The 19669-nt window shown below is 51.0% G+C and overlaps 1 protein-coding gene across 1 annotated transcript; it reads left to right on the forward strand.

Moving 5' to 3' along the window:
• The first annotated feature begins 779 nt into the window (after positions 1-779).
• On the forward strand, positions 780-13385 carry KLRG2 (killer cell lectin like receptor G2). Its single transcript, XM_086688852.1, has 5 exons — positions 780-1606; positions 7709-7810; positions 8236-8381; positions 12337-12440; positions 12942-13385. The coding sequence occupies exons 1-5, from the start codon at positions 859-861 to the stop codon at positions 13060-13062; spliced, it is 1221 nt and encodes a 406-aa protein (XP_086544978.1). The 5' UTR covers positions 780-858; the 3' UTR covers positions 13063-13385.
• Positions 13386-19669: the final 6284 nt, after the last annotated feature.

A 19669-nucleotide genomic window follows, 5' to 3' on the forward strand; every position in this document is an offset into this window, starting at 1 on the left:
AAAACCTAACTCTTATTTTTCTGAAATTCAGATTTAACAGAGTGGCTTCTATTTTACCTGTCATTGCTACCTTGGGGCACTTGTTAAAAGTGGCCTCATCACCTTAGGAGATTCAGTAAGTGTGGGTGGAGCCCAGCCCGGAATATGTGTATTTTTAAATGGTATTCAGATCACTAGCCAGGTTTGGGCACCCCATATTGCACCACACCAGGCTGACTGGGGACCAGGATTCTCTCCCCGTGGAAAATACACATTCATGCTTATACACCCCTCAGTTTTCAACGAGTTAAGCTAGTAGGAGTCAGGCCTTCAGAGTAGCTGTCCCGGGGACTTTTGCTGTGGCGGAGTCCTCTCAGGTGTGGTGCCCCTTCCCCCACTACACTGTCAGGACAACCAGCTCTGCTCCTTTTCCTCAGGCCGCCCAATTTCCTTTGCACCTGCTGACCTGAGTCCCAGGCTCTCTCACGGGTTTGGCCAACCGCTCTCAGCCCAAAGCTGTAACCCTCAAAATCAGCGCAATGGCAGAGGGCCGTGGGACTGGGTGCAAAGAAGAGGGAGGAGTCAGGCGTGGCTCCGGGTTCTTCCTTATGTCTCCGTTCCCAGCTCTGCCTTCTGGGTTACCCCTCCGCTAGGTCCACTGCCCCTCTCCATTCCCGGTGCCAGGTGAAGGAGGCTCTGGTAGCCTAAGGGGGCGTGGCCAATAGAATCCTAGCCACAGCCAATCCCAGCGGGGCCCTTGGGGTGGGCGGGGGCACGGGTGAGGGGCGTGGCCTGAAAACAATTGTCCAGGCTGGACCAATCTATACCGGGGAGGTGCCTACCTGGGCCCAGGTGCGCTCTGCTCTTCGTCTGTCGGTGATGAAGCGGGCCCAGGCGGCATCGGAAGGAGACCAGGCCGAGTTCCCAATGGAGCCCCTGGGGAGCCAGGTCGCGGAGCCGGAGCAGCTGCAGGTCCCCGCCGATGAACTACGGCTTGAGGGTCTCGAGAGCAGCCCGAATCTGGTCCGAGCCGTAAAGAAGGCGGCGGGCGTGGGCCAGGACCTCGCCGGCGGGAAGCAGCAGCCCCCGGCCCGCCCGGCGCTCACGCGGCTGCCGCCATCCAGCCTGGGCTACGGCGCCTTCCGCCGCCAGACGTCCGCGGACTCCGAGCCGCCGTCGCCCGGCCCTTCCGTGGCCGAGCGGCCCCAGGCCGGCGAGGCGCCGGGGGCCGAGCTGGTGTCGGGGGAGCAGCTGTCTGGCGCCTGGGCCCCGGTGGAACTGCAGGTGGACGTGCGCGTGAAGTCCGTGGGCGCGGCCGGGAGCAGCCGCGCGCCCTCGCCGGCGCCCTCCACGCGCTTCCTCACCGTGCCGGTGCCCGAGTCCCCGGCCTCCTCCCGCCACGCCTTCCCCACCCACCCGCTCCTGCCGCGGACCCCAGCGCGGCCGGAGCGCGGCCTCGACGCCGAGGGCCGGGCCAGCCCCGCCGACAGGCGCGCGGAGCCCGCGGGCTCTCCCACCACGTGCGGCGGCCGCTGCAGGGAGCTGGGGCTGGAGAAGGAGGACGCGCTGCTGCCCCGCGCCGAGACGGACAGCGACGAGAAGCTGCCCCGGGCCATAGAGATCATGGGTAAGCGCGCGCCTGCCCCGGGGGCCCGCGCGGCCGGGGAGGGGGCGACGCAGCCGGAGCGCTCCCCTTTCCCGGCGCCCCGCCGACCACCCCGCTGCCCCGGCCCCGCCTGGCCTGTCCCGCCGAGCTGGGATCGGTAACGTTCGGGGCTAGTGGTTGTACTTGAGCTGTCTGCGATGAAAGAGTAAAACCACTATTTCCACCACCACTCCGCCGTCCCACCGCAAGAACTTTCTCACTCCCTCTTAGTGTGGAAAAGTAGAGGAGGGAGGAATTCCGGGACAGGGGAGGTCTTCCAGGATCACGTGACGGGGGTGGCAACCCGGATGGGAACACAGGTCCCCGGACTCCCGACTCCTGGCTCCTCTCTCAGGCCCAGCCTCCCTTCTCTTGTCAGGGAACCAGAAGGAGCCTGGAAAAGATATAAACAACCCTGGACTGGGAACTGGGAGGGAGTGATTGGTGAACCCTGGGGGCATGGGAAAGCTTCCTGGAACTAAGCGTTGAAAGGTGAGTAGGGTTTGGGGGTGGCAGAGGCAACCTTCTAGCTGGAAAGCTCAGGAACAGAGGCCAGGAGGGCTAGCCACCTGCCCAGCAGGCAAAATGCCAAAACCTTAGCCAGGTGAGAGGAAGACCAGGCCAGCTAGACAGGCCGCAAAGCCCGAAGGTCTCTGCCATGTCTCAGTCGTGGGTAGACTTCAGGGACGCACATCGTTCCTGGCTTTTGCAGTTTGGTGTGAGCACATTGTCTGCCTGATGATGTGTTTTCTATCGCTGCTGTAACAAATTGCCACAAACTTAGTGGTTTGAAACAACACACATTTATTATCTTACAGTTCTGTAGGTCAGAAGTCTGATGTGGGCTCACTGGTCTAAAGCCAAGGTGTCAGCAGCACCGTGTTCCTTCCTGGAGACTCTAGGGGAGATTCCGTTGCCTTGCCTTTTTGTAGCGAAGACTCTGCATTCCTTAGTTCATACCCCTCAGAATATTCAAAGCCAGCAATGTGTGGCTGATTCCTTCTCCTGCCGCCCTCTCGGACTCTCCTGCCCTTCTGCCTCCCTCTTCTGTTTCTAAGGATCCTTGTGATTACGTTGGGCCTACCAAGAAAATCCAGGAGAGTCTCCTCATCTTAAAGCCAATGATCAGCCTTAATTCCATCTAAAGCCTTAATTCCCCTTTGCCATGTAACCTAACATATTGTCCCTACAGGTTCTAGGGATTAAGAAGTGGGCATCTTTGGGGGGGAATATTATTCTATCTACCACAATGAGTCTTTTAAAGTCAATAGCTTTTGGGGCGCCTGGGTGGCGCACTCGGTTAAGCGTCCGACTTCAGCCAGGTCACGATCTCGCGGTCCGGGAGTTCGAGCCCCGCGTCAGGCTCTGGGCTGATGGCTCGGAGCCTGGAGCCTGTTTCCGATTCTGTGTCTCCCTCTCTCTCTGCCCCTCCCCCATTCATGCTCTGTCTCTCTCTGTCGCAAAAATAAATAAATGTTGAAAAAAAAATTTAAAAAAATAAAAAAATAAAAAAAATAAAGTCAATAGCTTTTGATCAGATTAATAAGAATCTAGGACTAAAGTTTAAGTGCAGGTCAGCCTGGGACGGAGCCAGGAGGGGTCTGGGCAGGAGCCTTCTGGAACGGAGAACAGGAGCAGAGGCTGGGGTAGAAGGTGTCTTTTGGAGATGGTGGGGCAGCCTAGGAACTCCAGAGGTGGTTATAATTTGGGTGGAACGGGCAGGAAGAATGTACTCACCAGTGCTGGGGGCATGGAGGAAATGGGGCCCAGAGAGGATGATGCCCCAGCATGGTCCTGCCCAGCGGGAGGAGCAGGGCAATTGTGATAGATTTTACCTGAAGGCGATGACACAAAAGCAGAGCCTCACTGGCAGGAGCCCTCTGAGTCCTATGCCAAACTTTGTATTTGGAGGTTTTTATTATATTTTTTAAGACCCCTTCCCTCACCCACCAAATTGAATAAATTTTTTTAATGTTTATATTTGAGAGGGAGAGAGAGAGAGAGAGAGAGAGAGAGACAGTGTGGGAGCAGGGGAGGGGCAGAGAGAGACGGAGACAGAATCCGAAGCAGGCTCCAAGCTCTGAGCTGTCAGCACAGAGCATGACATGGGGCTGGAACCCATGAACCGCAAGATCATGACCTGAGCTGAAGCCGACGCTAACCAACTGAACCACCCAGGCGCCCCTCCAAAAAAAAAAATTTTTTTTAATGTTTATAGTTGAGAGAGAGAGAAGCAGTGTGCAGCAGGGGAGAGCAAATTGAATAAACTTGAAGCCCCGCAAAACCTGGTTCCATCCCCTGATACCCGGATTTGGCTAGGAGGGAGGAAGCAGACAGTGTTTCAGTTGCCGGTAGGAAATATGGCAAGTTAAGATGGAGTTCAAAGTGAGAGAGCAAACAGAGGGTGTAACATCAGAGATGGTCAGTCCAAGATTTGGAAACGGAATTGGGTGGAAGCTAGAGAATGGGCCAGAGGGAAGGACTGTGTGTAATTACCATGTGGGACTGGGTAGGTTTGCAGACCCTGAGCGAATTCCATTTAAGGAAGTCTAGAATTGGAAATAGGGAGAAGACGAGTTTAGAGGGGACTTTAGCAGGCTGCCTGGGTGGCTCAGTCTGTTAAGTGTCAGGCTCTTGATTTCAGCTTAGGTCATGATCTCATGGTTCATGAGTTTGAGCCTCGCCTGGAGCTCTAGTTTGGCTGAGTGCTGACGGTGTGGAACCTGCTTGGGGATTCTCTCTCACTGTTTCTCTGCCCCTTCCTCCCTCCATCACGCTCTCTCTCTCTCTCTCAAAATAAATAAATTAAAAAAATAATAATAATTGTTTTTGTTTTTAACATTTATTTATTTTTGAGACAGAGAGAGACAGAGCATGAATGGGGGGAGGGTCAGAAAGAGGGAGACACAGAATCAGAAGCAGGTTCCAGGTTCTGAGCTGTCAGCACAGAGCCCGACGCGGGGCTCGAACCCACGGACCGCGAGATCACGACCTGAGCCAAAGTCGGATGCTTGACTGACTGAGCCACCCAGGCACCCCAAAGAATTGTTTTTGAAAGGGGGTAGGTGGGACTCCTGCCTGGAAATTTGGGGAGGACCCTGGCTCTGTGGGAGGCCATCCCCAACGTCAGCACTGCAGCCCAGGGTGGAAGGTGTGTGAGACTATGTAACCTGCTGTATTTCTTTTCTGAAAGGTCAGAGCTGAATTTAGTGTTCAGTCACAAGAGTTACATTGACGGAGGTGATTGGTAGATTTGTTCTCCTTTTCTTCTGCAGGCTTTTCTGCTTTTTAAGACTATCAATGTATATGTATTTTTTATTCCAAACATTTTCAAATCACTTTTTTTGGTAACAGCTTCATTGAGTCATAATTCATATACCATAAAACCCATCCATGTAAAGTGTACAATCCAGTGGTCTTCAGTATATTCACAGAGGTGCACAACCATTACAGTTGGTTTTAGAATATTTTCAGGATGCCTGGGTGACTCCGTCAGGTAAGCGTCCGACTCTTGATTTTGGCTTAGGTCATATCTTGCTGTTTGTGAGTTCGAGCCCCACATCTGGCTCCACACTGGCAGTGCAGAGCCTGCTTGGGATTCCCTCTCCCTGTCTCTCTCTCTCTCTCTCTCTCTCTCTCTCTCTCTCTCTCTCTGCCCCTCCCCCGCTCACTTGTTCTCTCTGTCCCTCTCTCAAAATAAATAAATAACCTTAAAAAATGTATTTTTTCAATACCCTAAAAGGAAACGCTGTATCTTTGAGCCATCACCCCCAGCCTCTCCCCAGCAACCACTGATCTACTCTCTGTCCCTGTGGGTTTTGCCTGTTCTGGACATTTCATAAATGGACTTGTAATACGTGCCCTTATGCGACAAGCTTCTTTCACGGAGCATAAACTTTTCAGTGCTCAGCCACGTTGCAGCCTACATCAGCACTTCCTACCTTTTCGTGGCTGAATATTGCGCTGTATGGATATACCGCATTTTGTTTATCCACTTACCAGTTGATGGAAATTTGGGTCAAATCCCTTTAAGAAGCGGATTATGTGTTTAAAAAAAAAAAAAAAGAACAAATTCCTAACAGGTCATAGATGGAATGTGACTCTTCACAGATCACCGTAACATACTTCCCTTTCCAGTCTTTGAAGCAAGCGTTTTTCCTAATGGAAAAGGGAAGTCAAAGATTTCAAAAGTGCCTTTGCTTTTAAAGTTGAATTATGATTGCAAACATGTTTTCTTAAAAACCTTGGAAGTGTGTCCCAACTTTCTTTGTGTATAAGTTGTGTGTACCATACACACATGTGTGCACTCATATGGGGGGTGTATCCTGTGCATATGGTTTTAAAAATGGCATTAGTCGTTTCAAAATAGTAAAATATTTGCTGGAGAATTACCTCAGGCTTTGACAAATACGATGACTTGCGTTCTTGGGACCCTTACACTGAATATGTAGCTTCCCCAACCCTCATCCCCGAGATGTGGCTGGGTCCCATGGCCCCTTGCGGCCAAGTGCCTGGGAGAGGAGAGGCCTCTTCTTACATTAATTGATTTCATGCTTCTGTGTCCTGGCAGAGGTCAAATTCAGATTCAGGAGTACTCAGTCACTCGCTTATTTATTTATTTTAAAGTTTATTTGTTTATTTTGGTGGGGGAGGGGCAGAGAGAGAGAGAGAGAGAGAGAGAGAGAGAGAGAGAGAGAATCCCAAGCAGGTCACACTGTCAGCAGAGAACCCAACACGGGGCTTGAACTCACGAACCTTGAGATCATGACCTGAGCCGAAGTCAGACACTCAACCAACTGAGCCACCCAGGTGCCCCAGGAGTGCTCAGTTACTTTAGATGTTTCTGGGTAGAAAGCCGCCGTGAGCTGTCTGAGGCCGCGATTAACCATTTACTGTATTTTATTCCCCACATTTCCCCCCTGGCCTCCCTGGTTACTCCATCACCGGGGCAGGATGATTCAAATATGTTCTCTCTCTTCTGCCTGCCTATCTCTGAAGTTCCTTTCCCCTCTGCAGCCTCATTCTAGTTATCTGGTCCCCTGGGTCCAGCTCACAGGAGCTGCTGACAACTCACGTCTGTCTCCTGCTCTATGGCCTGCAAAGCACACTCTGCACGATGCCTCACCAGTGGCCTCCAGTGGCCTGGAGAGATAGGAGAGGCAGGTGGGAAAACACACCAAAAACACTTGGGGGACCCACAGAGCCAAGGCGGTCTGCCAACGTTTAAACTGAACCCCCATCCCTCCCGTTTGCAGCTTTATCTCCTGGTACCTTGAGCCCCATGAGTGCAGGGGTCTTGCCTTGTCCCTGGTGGGCCCTGTGTCTAATGCACGGTTTGTGCTCAGCAGATGGTTGTCAGCCAATCGTTTGTTCTCCTTCAATGGATTCTTATGTCTTCTATTTTTTAATTTAATTTAATTTTTTATTTTATTTTTTATTATTTTTTATTTTTATTTTTTTAGCGTTTATTTATTTTCGAGACAGGGAGAGACAGAGCATGAACAGGGGAGGGTCAGAGAGAGGGAGACACAGAATCTGAAACAGGCTCCAGGCTCTGAGCTGTCAGCACAGAGCCCGACGCAGGCTCGAACTCATGGACCGCGAGATCGTGACCTGAGCCGAAGTTGGCCGCTTAACCGACTGAGCCACCCAGGCTCCCCTGTCTTCTATTTTTTAAAGAAGTAGGGGCGCCTGGGTGGCGCAGTCGGTTAAGCGTCCGACTTCAGCCAGGTCACGATCTCGCGGTCTGTGAGTTCGAGCCCCGCGTCAGGCTCTGCGCTGATGGCTCAGAGCCTGGAGCCTGTTTCCGATTCTGTGTCTCCCTCTCTCTCTGCCCCTCCCCCGTTCATGCTCTGTCTCTCTCTATCCCAAAAATAAATAAACATTAAAAAAAAAAATTAAAAAAAAAAATAAATAAGCAGAACATCTTCTAGTGATTTCTCCTCAATAATAATTTTCTAACCTAAATTGAGTGGGTTTCTGTGGTGTGTTGGGCCAAGGTGAGGGGGGGTGCTAAGGCAGGCGTGATGCTGGTGTACGAGTCTTGGGTTCTAACCTGTCTCTCCTGGTTGTCCCCTCCCCCAGGGCTGCCTCTGTACATGAAGTCCCTGCGCTGGGCCCTAGTGGTCATGGCTGTGTTTCTGGCAGTGTCCGCGGTCACCATTGTGGCCCTGGCTTCTAGAGTAGGTATGGTGCCTCCTCCTGGTCCCCTCTCCTCCTCTGGCCACCACCAGGGTGTGTAGTCCTGACAGCAGCTTTCTGAGAATTAGAAACACACACACACACACACACACACACACACACCCCTGCCCCGGGCAGGCGCAGCATGAAGACATGGGGCTTGTTGAGCACAGAGAGGGAAAGGAGCTCCTTCCTCCCACTGGACACAGCCTGTGTTCTGACGAGCAGTGGGTTGACGGCCCCCGCCTCGGGCGGCTTTGGCCATTGCACAAACTCTACAGCCTGCCCGGGTCCTTGCCCATCCCGCTTGCCCTTCCCAAGGCTTACCACTTCCATGCTCCGGATCTGTCCCATCAGTCAAGGCCATGGCCAGACTTTCATTTTTTACCGCGCATCCGTTCAGCTCTTTACAGTGGTCTCTGTGCTTGCAGGGGCCACTTGCCAGCCGTGCCCCCCGGGCTGGATGTGGTGTGAGGAGCATTGCTACTACCTCTCTGCCGAGGCTCAGGCCTGGGAGGCCAGCCAGGCCTTCTGCTCGTCTCACCATGCCACCCTCCCCCTGCTGGGCCACATCCAGGTGAGAAGGGGGCGGGCGGCAGAAAGATGGACGTATTGTTACGGATCACCCATTCCTAGCGCTGGAAGGAATCTCAAAGATCTAGTCCAACTCTGCATTGCATAAAAAGTCACCTAGGCCTGGGGAAATAAAGTTACATGCGGGAGGACCAGACATCAGGGCTCCCAAGGTCGTCTTAGAATGAAGACGCAGAGGTGGAGCTGGGAACACGGGCGCAGGCGTGCTCCCGTCCAGCCTGTGCCAAGCCCTTCACAGTGAGGGTTCCTTCGGTCAGTGACTTAGTAAGTATCTATTGACCACCTACGCTGTGTTTGGCCCTGGGGAGTCAATGAGGAGCCAGAACAGCCCATTCCTTAAATGTTAGCATTTAAGGAAGTTCCTTTCTAGTCCCATTTTTTGAAGAGTTCTAAACATGAATGAGTTTCATTTCATGGGATGCTTCTTTGTGTGTGTTTCGAGATGATACCGTTGTTTCCTCTTTAATCTCTGTGGTGAATTACGTTGGTCTGCTTTTGTTTACTTATTTTACTTTTTGTTTTTTATATTTTATTTTATTATTTATTTAGAGAGAATCCCAAGCAGGCTCTTCACTTCAGTACAGGCCTCTTGTGCTAGTTGACTTAGCCGTGATGTTTTCTTCCTCAAATACTTCTGGATTTGACTTGTTAATATTTTACTTAAGATTCCACATACATAACATTCTGTTTTCTTGGACTGTTCCTGCCCAGTCTTGACACAGAGCTGTTCTGTGCTGCACAACAGGGAAGGTGGTTCCTGCCTTCTTTCTCTCAGAGAGTTCCCTGGAGATGGACAGAAAACCATGCTGGAGAAAATGTTTTACAGTGAACATGAGTTATTTCATTACCAGGAATAGCACTGACGTTTCAGAAAACATGGAGAAATGAGAAAGATACAACGTAGATTGAAAACCATCAAATCTCAGTATGGTAAAAATAAATATACAAAGGAAAAACAGAAAGGAAATATGTATAGTAATATCCTAATTGTGGTTACCGCTGGGGGCAAGATTACGAGTGATTTTTTTTTTTCTTCTTTAAAGTTTTAATTTTTTCTAATCTTCTAAATGTTCTGTGAATAATGTGTGCTACGTAATTAGGAGGAAATGCTAGAGGGACAGTAGCCCTGTAAGCAGGAGGTCAGTATTTAAGCGTTTTTGTCGGGGGCCTGCGTCAGACCTGAGTTCTTATATTTGTCAGATAAGAACATTCTCAGGCCCCTGGTTGCGTCTGCAAAATGGAGGCCAGTGGGAATGGAGGTGGGTCCCTAGAGAGTGGGTGGAGCTGGGGAGGGGACCCAGCTGGGCAGTGACCCACTGAGCACAGCAAGTGTCCTCGGAAAGCCTGTCCCTGCCCTCCAGCCTCTAAGCAGACGGGTTGAGTTCAGAATGACCTCAGCCCTCTGAGCAAAAACTTCCCTGTGGCTGGTGGGTCCTCCAAGGGGGAGATGAACTTCACCAAATTGCAAGCTTCAGATAAAGAATTCTTTTAACTTTTTTTTAACATTTTTTAAAATTTTTTTAATTATTTTTTTTTAATGTTTATTTCTGAGACAGAGAGAGACAGAGCATGAGTTGGGGAGGGGCAGGGAGAGAGGGAGACACAGAATCCGAAGCAGGCTCCAGGCTCTGAGCTGCCAGCACAGAGCCCGACACAGGGCTCAAACTCATGGACCACGAGATCATGACCTGAGATGAAGTTGGACACTCAACTGACTGCGCCACCCAGGCACCCCAAGAATTCTTTTAAAACTAAGCATACAAGATCAATTATTTGAAACATAAGTATATAGGAAACATATCATGAAGTCTGGATAAGCTCCTTGCAAGAAGACAAGGGTGAAGATTTGGGTCCCGGGCTGTTCAAATCTGGAACGTGATGACTGTGGAGCTCTCCACGAGGACAGAAGCTTCAGGAGGCACCGGGCAAGGAGGAGCAGCTGAGGGTTGGCAGGCAGAGGGAGCTGGCAAAGGCCAGGCTCCAGGAGCTGGGACACACACACCCGGGGACATTCCAAGGTGCCAGTGACACACACGGCCCTGGATCAGCAGGTCTCAGCCTCCCTAAGAGCTGATTTTGCTCGCAGTTAGAGAAAAGGAGAAAGTTTAAGTGTCATCGGTCAGCAGACTCACTCGCCATTGGTTTAAGAACGGCTGTGTTTGTGGGGTGGAGGGAGGAAGAAGCCACAGTTGACTATAGAAAGGTGAAAAAAAAACCATGAAAAAATCTCCATCGTAAGATTACGAAGATTAACTAATTGGAGCATTTGAATATGAAAGCTGAAATGTATGAAGGCAGGAAGTAGAGTGGTGCTCGTCAAGCAGGTGGGGGGATAGGAGGGTGTTTAATGGGCCTGGAGTTTCCACGGAGGAAGATGAGAAAGTTCTGGGGATGGACGGTGGTTGCACAACATTGTGAATGGACATAATGCCAGCAGCTTGTACACTTAAAAATAGTTAAAATGCTAAAGTTCTTGGTATGTATTTTATTCACAATTTTTAAAAAAGATGTTTGAAGACTAATTTAGCAGATAATTTAGCTCACTTTTAAGATGGAAAATATGGGATTTCAAGGAAATTCTGCTGAGGGTCATATTCCCCCATGTTCCCAAATTGGTGGCAAAGTTGGAGAAGCACCAGCTGAAGGCCATGGAGGCCCTGGGATTTCGGCGGCCTCATACACAGCAATTCTTTGGACCATAAGTGACTCAGAAGTTTCTGGAACTTAATCTATGGATGATGCTTTCCCCAGGCCATATTTTTGCTCTTCTGCTCTTCTTTGCTTTGCGTGTTTTCATATTTACATTTTCTGGCATTACATTTTCTACGTACTTGTCACTGTTACCAGCATTGTAATTTTCCATCGTGTTGATGTCCCATAACGTGCCTAGTTATTTCCTTATTACTAAGCAATTGGGTGGTTTCCACTTTTTATTTACAAATAACACTGTGTTATCTTTGGAGAAGTTCATTTCCTCCCCCTTTATGTTCTTGGATTTTTCCTCCAAAGTGGAATCACTCACTCAAGTGGTCAGAAGGATGTCACTGCTCCTGTTAAGGTGGCACCGAAGTATGTTCTGGAAGATGCACCAGCATCGCTGCCCCACACCGGGACTTACAGCACTGAAACATCTTTTTCCAAGTTAAAAAAATTTTAATGCAATGTTTTCATTCACTCTGTTGCCAAAAACAACATGACCTCAAGGACAAATACTCAAAAGAAAAAGAAAAACGGTCTCTAATAGCTCTCCAACGCACTCCCGGCTTTTATCGTTCCTTGCGTGTCTGTGTTTGTGTGCGTACGTGTTTTGTCATGACGGTGATCATGGCGCAGCTGATTGACGTTCTGATTCACTGTAACCCTGTCTGATGACTTTCCTCATACCGCTCCGGGGCCTTCGTACTTGTCTTCTTTTTATAAATGGTCGTGATATCGCGCCCAACTGGTACAGGGTACATTACGCTCTCGCTGACAGGTGCGCTCTTGCTGGCCATCTGCTCCCAGGCCCCCTCCGCGGCCGCCTCAGCCCTGTCATCGCCTCCTGCACAGTCAGGCTGTTTGCTCCCCGGATGTACTCTGGAGTCTCCCAGCTTTCTCCCCGCCTCTCTGGCCGCTCAGTATCCATCTCGCGTTGCTGGGTGGGGACTGGCATTCGCATCCTCTCTCCCCGTGAAGCGGAGATGGGATCACCCCCATTTCTGGTCCCCAGTCCTGAGCACAGTGTCTGCCAACCCACGAGCATCCAGTACAGCTTTCCACTTCCTGATGTTCTGGGAGAGCCGGGTTGAGCCGAGTCACTTCTCTGGTCACTTCTCTGGCTCAGTAAGTTGGGAATCTGCAGGAGGTGGGGCAGGGGTGGGGCAGGGTGGGGCACAGAATTCCCGGGGAGGAGCCTTACTAGTGTCGGAGAAGGGTGACCAGCTGCTTTTCTCCTTCAGGACTTCCTGAGCAGATACCCAGTCACCAAGTACTCCTGGGTGGGGGCCCAGCGAGGCCCCCAGGGCTGGCACTGGATTGATGGGGCTCCACTACCACCCCATTTGTAAGTGACCGTGGGCCTGGGTGGGTGGCCTCTCTGTCCTCAGTGTGCCAGAATGACATCACGTCAGGCACCGAAGAGGGGTCGAGGCCTTCCTTTCCACTGACACCTCCCCCACTGTTGATCTGGATCCTCCTTCTGTTCCAAGTTTCAGCCCCCTGCTCCACCACCAGCCTGGGGTAGCTCTTGAGAGACACCCCTCCCCCACTGCCCCACTCAGGGCCTGGTTTCATTTAGCCCCAGTCACCCCATCCCTTATTGGGCCCCCTAGCGTACCCACCCGAGCAGGAGCGTCACCCTGTTCGGTAGATAAGGGGCACTGCACGGAGGGGGCGGGTGGTTCTCTCAAGCTATGGGGCATCCTCATTCCAACCCCAGAGCCCTTTGCAGACTCTCCTGGCTCTGTGCAGTGGTCACGCAGTCCCCACGCCAGCCCTGGCATCGGGCGCACCGGCCGGCAGAGCCCGTCATCCTGAGCCCGGCCCCTCTTCTCACCCTCCCCAGACTCCCAGAGGAAGATGAGGACCAGCCGGATCTCAAGTGCGGGGGCCTGGAGGAAGGCAAGATTGTGGCTTGGGACTGTGCCTCTCCAAGATCCTGGGTCTGTGCCAAGGGGACCAAGTGATTTGGGTTCTGCCCATCCAGAGACATGAGGGCCTGTGGCCTGTCAGTGGAGGCCAGGGTGCCGGCTGGGGTAGCCGCTCCCCTGGACCCAGGCTTCCAGGTGTCCCTGCCCTGTGCTCAAGGGGCCCTCCCTGAGCGAACCCGGGACTGGACTTCTGGTGCAAGCAGATCACGTCCAAGGGAAAGGAGGTTTCCTGTGGCCCCGGGCAGAGTGTATTTTAGTCTCCGGCTCCCGAAGCGGACTTGTTCGGTGACGTTGGGATGGCTTCTTAGCATCTTGGAGCCTGGGTTTCTCCCTCATTAAAATGGCCATTTCCCATCCTATCCCTGTACCTGTTTGGTCACACGTGCACACCCTTTCGGTCTTAAGGACCAGGAGGATTTCACAATCACAGGTGCTGCCCGTCGGTTCTCGCCCTGGCCCGCAGAGCCCGGGGACTTGGCAGCCGCTGGAAGCGCCATCCCCGGGCACTTGGGGCCACACCACCCCCCAGCAGTGTCTGCAGGACAGCACATGCGAACTGTCCCCCCCCCCCCACCGCCCCGGAGGCGGGAAGAGGGTTTCCTCCCGGGCTGGCACAGGGTGGGTGCAGGGCTGGCGGGGCTCCCGAGGCAGGGAGGGTGCAGATCTCCCGCCCGGGGCCGGAGATGCCACGGGAGCCACAGAGCGTGGGGTCCCGGTGAGAAAGGAAATCAGAATTGTGGGGACACCGGCCTGCAGAGGTCTGTGTTGGGGTTCAGTGAGGGGCCTTTGGGCCGAGGGAGTGGCCACAGGGTGAGCCGGAAGGACTGGTTCAATGTCTCCAGCCTGCATAGACCTCTCTCCAAGTGACAGGAGGCTGTACCTGCGTCGCATCTTGGCGCTGAACATCCGACGCGACTGTCCCGTGCGGACCGGCCTTCCTCTCTGGAGGTAGGCCATGCATTCGGGTTCCTGTCAGACAGAAGCCTTGAGGGGTCCGTTCAGACCAGAGGTTTGCGCAGCACGGATGGGCCGACCGGCGGAAAGGGGGGGGGGTCCTTAGAAATACTGGGGTTTCTCTTGGCTTGCTTATTCCAACTCCAGTTGAACCCCGCAGCCTGGTAACAGGTTCCGCTTTCACACCGCAGAGCCCTTCTCCGCAGACGTCCTGAGTCCGGCGTGTCGGGCCGGCTTAAGGCGGAGGGCCCGGCTCGCAGCTACCGCGGGCCTGCGGCTGCGGGGGCACAGGTGCCCAGGGCGTGGTGGTTTGGTGGCGGGGCCTGGAAATTGGCAAGTGTTGTAGCTTCCCTTGGTGAGGCAGGGCAAGAAGAGTGAACGTGGGATCTAGCGTCCTAAGAAGCTGCTAGTTCCTGCCCAAAGCAGGCAGACCCGGAAATAGCAGTGTTAGTATATCATTTAGAAATATGGAAACAAATGCTAGAAGAAAGGACAAAAACAATTTTTTTAAAGTTCGTTCACTTACAGAACCAGCGGGGAAGGCGGGCAGAGAGAGACGGGGCCAGAGGATCCAAAGTAGGCTCAGTGCTGACAGCACAGAGCCGGATGTGGGGCTCAAACCCATGAACCGTGAGATGGTGACCTGAGCTGAAGCCTGACGCTTAACTGACTGAGCCACGCAGGCGCCCCATGACAAAAATAATTTAGAGTGGTTGCCTTGAAACTTACCAGTGGTGACAGAAGTCAGAATAGTGGTTGTCTGGGGAAATATGAACCGAGAAGGGGCACCTAGCAAACATTCTAGGGTGCTGGAAACGGTCTGGGTCTTCGTCTAGGCGGGCTCGGGGGGGGGGGGGCACACATGTAAATATTCATCAAGCTGCACACTTAAGAGTGAAAAGCTTCTCAGTGTCTCCAAGGAGCAGAAATAAGGTCACAGAGGGGCCAATCTCTTTTGATTTTTAGTGTTACTAAAGCCATATTCACGTTTGTTTTTTTAAGACCCTGTATTTATGTACTACTATGATTAAAAGAGGAGTTGGACGGGGCACCCGGGTGGCTCAGTCGGTTAAACGGGTCACGAGCTCATGGTTCGTGGGTTCGGGCCCCACGTCAGGCTCTGGGCTGACCACGTGGAGCCTTCTTGGGATTCTCTCTCTTCCCGTCTCTCTCCCCCTCCCCTGCACTCTCTTTCTCTCAATAAATTAAAAAAACAAAAACAAAAGAGGAATTAGACTTTTTTAAAAGGTCCCCAAGATTCTGAGGCACAGCCTGGCTGGAGAGCGGCGGGCTTCGGAAGGGAGCCCCGTGGTGCCCCCTTCTCGCAGCCCCTGATTCCTTCCTTGGCCGGGGGCCCTTCTCACAAGTTCCAGCCTGGCCTTCAGAGCCTGTCTTTCCCTTTGTACAGAACAGAAGCCGGCAAGTTAGGCGGCAGGTTGGTCGGCCTGGGATTCCTCTCGAGTCATTTCTCTAGTCTCTTTCCCCACCGGGCACCACCAGCTGCTCTTGCGTGAAATCCAGACGTGGCTTGTGTCCCCGAGCTGTGACACCGGCCTCTGGCACGGGCGGCTCCGGCAGCCTCTGGGGTGCCCGTGACTCCTCCCCGCCCAGTCCTGAGATTCTGACTCAGTGGGTCAGATTTCCTGGTGAGGCTGATGCACAAAGCCCAGAAATCATATTTTGGGAAACCCTGTCTGAAAGAGCCCATCTCACCACCGGAGCGGGGGAAAAAAAGATGTGTAAATGTGTTTTAAGTCAGCTTTATGGAGACAGAATTTGCCCGAAAGAAAATGCACCCGTCTCGAGAGTGCTTTCGGACAAAGGCAGGTTCCCACGTGACCACTGCCAGACAAGATGCGGAATTTGTTCCACAGGCCCCAGAAAGTTCTTTCGTGTCCCTTTGCCGCCAATCCTTCCTGACCTCCAGTCCCAGGCACATCCGTTCCGTCTCTATAGGTAGGTCCAGCTGGTTCTAGGAATTCATATAAAAAGAGAAGCGTGTAGTGCGTCCTCTGGTGGTTGCTTTCAAACACTCGCGTTCCTGCACATGTCCACGCGGGGCTGCCTCAGGGTTTATCTGCACTCGGGTTGGTGACACCCTGCACGGCTGTCTCCAGGGTCTGCCCGTTGTCCGTACAGCTGCCGTGAACACTGGGATACGAGTCTTTGGACGTAGGTTTTCATTCCTCTGGGGACCTGAGAGGAAGGTTGTGTGGGCAGGATACGCTGAATTTATTTATTTTTTTAATATCTATTAATTTTGAGAGAGACAGAAAGAGAGAGCGTGCACGTGAGCGGGAGAGAGGCAGAGAGAGAATCCCAAGCAGGCTCTGTGCTGCCAGCGCACAGCCCCACGTGGGGCCCGAACCCAGGAACCGTGAGCTCCTGACCTGAGCCGAAATCGAGTCGGATGTTTAACCAAGGATATGCTGAATTATTGAAACTGCCACATCGTTCTCCCGAGTAGCTGTACCATTTTACAACCCCCCGTACCACAAAATACAGGCGTTCCTGACACTCCGTATCTTCACCGACACTGATGTTGCCGGCCTTTCTCTGTTCAGCCATTCTGGTGGGCATGTGGTGCTCTCTCAGCGTGGTTTCCCTTCGCATTTTTTTCCCATTGACATATAGTCGACACACAATGTTACATTAGTTTCAGGCATATGGCACTATAATTGCATTTGCATTTTCTTGACGACTGATGCAGAGTTTCTTTTCATGTGCTCGTTGACCATTCCTATATTTTCTCTTGCGGTTCTCATACTGATGGTGAGAGACCATACTTGGAGAAACCCTACCTAAAAGACCTACGTGCCTGCCAGGACAGAGCATTTTGAAAGTGATGATTTTTTTTTTTTTTAAGTGTATTTATTTATTTTGAGAGAGAGAGAGAGCACGCACTGTCAGCACAGAGCCCGACGCAGGGCTCTATCTTACAAACTGTGAGATCATGACTGAGCCAAAAGCAAGAGGCAGACCCTCAACCAACTAAGCCACCCAAGCACCCCTAAATGGAAAATCTAGGATATCCCTCCACTTGGTGAAATATTTCAAAATGGAGAGTTGGGGAAAAAAGATATGATAAACACCCATATGCCCTCTCCCTAGATCTGATAACTTAACATTTTGCCACATTTACTCTCTATTTATGTGTGTGTATGTGTTTGTATATAAGTTGGTTGAACCATCTAAAAATAAATTGTAGACTTCGACGCTTTGACACTTCACCCCTAAATACATTGGCATGCATCTGCTAAAAATAAGCATTTTTTTTGTGTAATTGCAATTCCACCATTACTACACTTAATAAAATTAACGTTAAGTTCACATTCAATCCATGTTCCAATATTTCTGGTTCTTCCACTAATGTGTTTTATTTTATTTCATTATTATTACTTTTTTAATGTATTTTAAACAAAGATCCAATTAGGGTCTAAGCACCGTTATTGATCCCTTTAATCTCTTTAAACCTAGAACTTTTTTTTCTTTTTTTCTTTTTTAGTAGGTTTCTTTCTTTCTTTCTTTCTTTCTTTCTTTCTTTCTTTTTTGTAGGCTTCACAGCCAGTGTGGAGTTTGAACTCACAACCCTGAGATCAAGACCTGAGCTGAGATCAAAAGTCAGATGTCTAACTGATTGAGCCACCCAGATGCCCCAACACTGACTCTTTGAATAGACAAGGCCAGCTGTCTCATAAAGTGACAAATATTCTGGGTTTGACTTGTTTCCCGTTGACTGTGGGAGTTAGGCTGAGATTCGGTTATAAACATTTTTGACAGGAATACGTTGTGACACAGGGTACTTCATGATTTATCACTGGATATATATATATATATATATATATATATATATATATATATATATCTCACTCGATAGATTTTTAACACTGATTTCAAGTAATTTGTACCAAAATCTTCTCAAAAAATTCAGGGGACTAAAACAATTCATATATCCCAGTTTGGATACATACAGGCTTTTCGCCTGTTATTCTCAGCTTTAGGGTCAGTGTCAAGGTAAAATGAGACTAAAAGGTTTCAGAAATAATACTGTACTATACATAGGTTTTATTCTACTTTCATTTGTTTGGGACTTTTTTGTTCCCTCTTGGGATGTTACTCGGTCCCTTCTTGCTTTTCCCAGCCCAGGACATACCTGTCTTAATGTTAGGATGGGAAGTGCCTTGGGGTCACCGACAAAAAGGTGTCCACTTTGTTGTGACTTTGGTCACTTGGCATGGCTGAGTTTCCTACCCTGTAAAGTGAGTGTGGTGATATGATACAGTGACCTATGGATCCATTGAGATCATGTTGGTAATGAGACATTCCATTCATTCCACATTTATTTGAACACTGGCTGGGGCTCTGTACCAGGCTCACGAGAGGATGCAGAAAACAAGGTCCATTCTGTGCCCCAGCACTTGGTCTGACTGCCAACACCACGCCGTGTATTCAAGCGAAGGAATCACCGGGAACGTTGGGGTTTTCTCTGCCTCTTCGGCTCCACCCTTCCACCCCCTCCACTGTGGAGCGCCCGTGTGGTCTGGCAGTGACTCCAGTTTGGGAGTGGGGAGGGGTGGGGATAGTTTGGGAGGCACTTGACACACCTGAGTCAATCCTGCCAACCTCGCAATCCCAGCCCCCCGGCTAACGTTTGGCTCAAGAGCCCAGGCCTAAGCCGGCCGGAGATGTCATTGCTCTGCTCACTTTGGTTAGTTCCCAGAGGGGAACACAACCCAATCTGGGCCCCAGAGATAGGAGGAAGTTTTCCAAAGGCTTCTGGGAAAAGATGCCTTGGTCTTTGGGACACAAAACTGGAATGTTTTCTCGTCATGTGGATAGAAGGCTCAAGTGTTAAACCTACAGACGGAGCTGTTAACGTGGAACTCAATCATGTGAGCCAGTAAGACCCCTGTTTAAGCCCATTTGAGTTTAATCTTCTGTTACAGGCAGTCAATAGTGTCCAGATTTGGGGGTACACACATTTGGCACCTGGGGGCCACTCTTCCAAAGCAGCATTCAAGCAGATTCTGGTGCTGGTGCCAGCTTTTGTCTCCTCCTATGTGGCCTTGTCTTGTTGGGTCCTTGACTGCGAGCCCAGTTCTGTGAGGCTGAGGGCCTTGCTTTCAGCCTAAGCTGAAACTGGTCATGAGTTTGGTCTGGTCTCCATAAGTACTTGCACACCAAGAACATCTGACTTCCTGGGTTTTGTGGGTGCCAGTACCCCCTGCCCCCAAGCCCTGCTGCACCACCCTACTGGTAGGCCCCGTCTGGTTGTTTCCCCCAGGGGGGCCTCTGCTGTGAAAACCCTGTTCCCTTGGCTCTCTCCTGCCTTTCCTAACTCCCCTGAAGCTGGGATTTTTTTATTGAAAAAAAATTTTTTTTCCAAATTAGGAAAAGCAATGGAGAAGAAAACAGGCCTTATACTCTGGGAAAATTTAAATCTCCACAGTCAAGGTGTAATAAAATCATGATGTAAGCAGCTTTGTGTTTTTTTTGTTTTTGTTTTTTTTCCAGATGGGAAGAACAGACAAGAATGTTTTTCAAAATACTTGAGTCAGGATATAGCATGTTGTAGTGGACCAGTATGCCAGACATCAACCTTGAGAGATGTGGCATGGACTTGGGTGGGGGTAGGCATCGGGGAGGAAGGAGTTCAAGGCCAGGGCAGCAGCTGATTACCGGTTGGAAG

This window comes from Puma concolor, chromosome A2 (genome assembly GCF_028749965.1).
Source record: "Puma concolor isolate L17-30 chromosome A2, mPumCon1.1.hap2, whole genome shotgun sequence".
In the NCBI taxonomy this organism is placed as follows: Eukaryota; Metazoa; Chordata; class Mammalia; order Carnivora; family Felidae; genus Puma; species Puma concolor.

Coding starts and splice junctions, on each gene's coding strand:
- KLRG2 (XM_086688852.1), top strand. CDS start 859: ATGAAGCGGGCCCAGGCGGCATCGGAAGGAGACCAGGCCGAGTTCCCA. Junction 7,811..8,235: donor GGCCCTGGCTTCTAGAGTAG/GTATGGTGCCTC, acceptor CTGTGCTTGCAG/GGGCCACTTGCCAGCCGTGC. Junction 12,441..12,941: donor GCTCCACTACCACCCCATTT/GTAAGTGACCGT, acceptor CACCCTCCCCAG/ACTCCCAGAGGAAGATGAGG.